The sequence below is a fragment of the Cryptomeria japonica genome, chromosome 1 (assembly GCF_030272615.1).
Source record: "Cryptomeria japonica chromosome 1, Sugi_1.0, whole genome shotgun sequence".
Taxonomy (NCBI): Eukaryota; Viridiplantae; Streptophyta; class Pinopsida; order Cupressales; family Cupressaceae; genus Cryptomeria; species Cryptomeria japonica.
Window position 1 is genome coordinate 62,743,122 of NC_081405.1, and position 2,354 is coordinate 62,745,475.

The window sequence follows — 2,354 nt, forward strand, 5'->3', positions numbered from 1 at the left end:
TTTGGGTGATTCATGGGGAGGTTATGTAGCATTAGATAAGATGAATTTAAGCCTTAGAATTAAGGAAGTATTGACAAATCTATGGGGAACTAAACTTAAAGATTACATCAAGGTTTCTAGTGAGGGACTTGCTTGGGGATGGGAATGGAAAAGTACGTCTGGTACCCCATTAACTATAGATGAACAAAATGAGTTCGCTCAAGTACTAGCCAATAGGAAAATCACGATTAGAGAAGGGGAAGATAGGCTTGTCTAAACAGGCTCCAGCACAGGATCATATAAGGCTAAGGACGGTTATGCTAGTATTATAGAGTCTCTCAATTGGCAAAAGATGAACATTCCTACTCATCTTTGCTGGGACAAAGTTTGCTTGCCCAAAGCAGGGATGTTTCTATGGGCAGCTTTACAGAAAAAAGATTTGACAACAAACTGGTTTCAGAAGATTGGTTTTAGGGATCCCTCTAGATGCTCTTCATGTGAAGAAAATGAAGAAACGGTAGATCACTTACTACTTAATTGTCCATATGCAGTTGAATGTTGGAAAGACTTAATAGGTAAGTTACAATGGACTACGGTCATACCTGACAATTTTTTTCTCTATTATTAAGGGATGGCCATCTATGCATAGGACAAGTTTGTTCATAGATTTGTGGAATATTTCCCCCCTCAATATTGGCTTGGGAACTATGGAAGGAACGTAATAGAAGAATTTTTAAAAATAAGAGAATAGATCCACAACAGTTAAGCAATAAGATAGAGGCAAGTATAGTGGAAGTCACAAACAATAGGCTTCATAAGGATAATCTTAAGGGGAGAGAATTTTCTACATGGGACAATAATATGAGGAAGAATTTGTTTGGCTTAATTATCCCAGTTCAATTCGGAGCTGGGGGTAATACTACCAAGCAACTCAGGGCTCAATGCAGATGGGAAAAGCCTGAATATGGATGGTTCAAATTGAAATTCGATGGGGCAGCCCAAGGTAATCCAGGTTCAGTTGGGATTGGGTGTCTTATGCGACATTGGAGTGGTGCTACTTGTGCTAGAGTAGCTAAACCAATTGGAAAGACATCTAACAATATTGCAGAATTTGAGGCCCTTACTGCAGGGTTGCTTTATAGTTCAACATTGGGAATTAAGAAACTGGCTATTGAAGGGGACTCACAAATACCAATTAATGCTATAAGAATAGGGAATATAGCTAATTGGCACCTCAAACCCCTTTTGGATAGAGCACTTACAATAATAAGGAAATTTAAACATTGTACGATTAATCATATTTATAGAGAAGGCAATTCTGGTGCAGACTCTCTAGCTAATTTAGGTGTGGATGGTCATTGACTTGCCAAAATAGGAGATGGCAATTGACATAGATTTTTAAAAGTAAACAAGAAAGTTCATTTCTATGGCTTGAGGTGGTTATACTGGTCAAGCCGATAGTTAACAATAGACATATACATGAAGTTTTAGGCTTTTAAGTTTTTTGGTAGATAGTTTTTTAAATATCAAGATATTGAGGAAATCTTCCTGTTCTGTTTGCTATGGATCTCTTGGGATATTTGGCTATTTATGGCTAGGAGTAGATTGTTTCATGTCTAAATGCAGACAAAGGAATCTTTGTCGGTATCTAGTCAGGGAACAACGCTAGTTACAGACATAGATATCCAAATATTAGGAGCTTGTTGAGGCTTGTTTCTTTGGTCTTTGCAAAAGGGTTTAGTGCTTTAGCAGCCTCTAGGCCTGGCTGGATTGGTTTTCTTTCTATTTATAATGGTTCAATATTGGGAATGATTTTCACTTATCAACCTTTTATGACTAAGTAAGAACATGTAAGTTAGTTAGAAATATTTTTGCTTTTCAATTTCTGATAAGGGATGATCGATGGTTAGTTTTTATGTAGTGGTTAATTACAGTTGAAAGCATTTATGGACTTGTGACATCTCATAGAATGTTTTTATGAGGTTCAGCTATCAGAATTGAGATGTTCATTTAAGATAGATAATTGGTGAATAAACTATATGATTATGAACTAAACTAATAATTTGGCCCAGAAAGGTTGTTATTTATGTTTGCAGACATGAAGTATGCAGATGCAGTAAAGGAAGACCGACGAAGAGAAAGAAAGGAATTGTTATTGTTGGAAAGTGAAATTGGTTCATATAGTTGGGATTATTGTATTCTAGGATTGGGTATCTGTGGATTGGGAAATTATTGATTTGTAAGGCCTAAATGTATCAGGCCACTTGTATATTGGGGGGAATAGTAGTAATGCTCGACTATGTGGTCATTTTGTATCTACTTCTAAGATTCTGGACCTTCTAGGTCCCGAGCAAGACCAAAGGTTTTCTTGACTA

The 2,354-nt window shown here is 36.7% G+C and overlaps 1 protein-coding gene across 1 annotated transcript; it reads left to right on the forward strand.

Annotated features, from left to right (window-relative positions):
- The first annotated feature begins 331 nt into the window (after window positions 1–331).
- On the forward strand, window positions 332–1,341 carry LOC131856357 (uncharacterized). Its single transcript, XM_059208117.1, has 2 exons — window positions 332–554; window positions 875–1,341. The coding sequence occupies exons 1-2, from the start codon at window positions 332–334 to the stop codon at window positions 1,339–1,341; spliced, it is 690 nt and encodes a 229-aa protein (XP_059064100.1).
- The last annotated feature ends 1,013 nt before the right edge of the window (window positions 1,342–2,354 follow it).

Bases quoted from the DNA above. Each gene is read 5' to 3' on its own strand.
- LOC131856357 (XM_059208117.1), top strand. From the start codon at position 332: ATGAACATTCCTACTCATCTTTGCTGGGACAAAGTTTGCTTGCCCAAA. The intron at 555-874 runs GTAAGTTACAAT...TAATTATCCCAG, and splicing joins ATGTTGGAAAGACTTAATAG to TTCAATTCGGAGCTGGGGGT.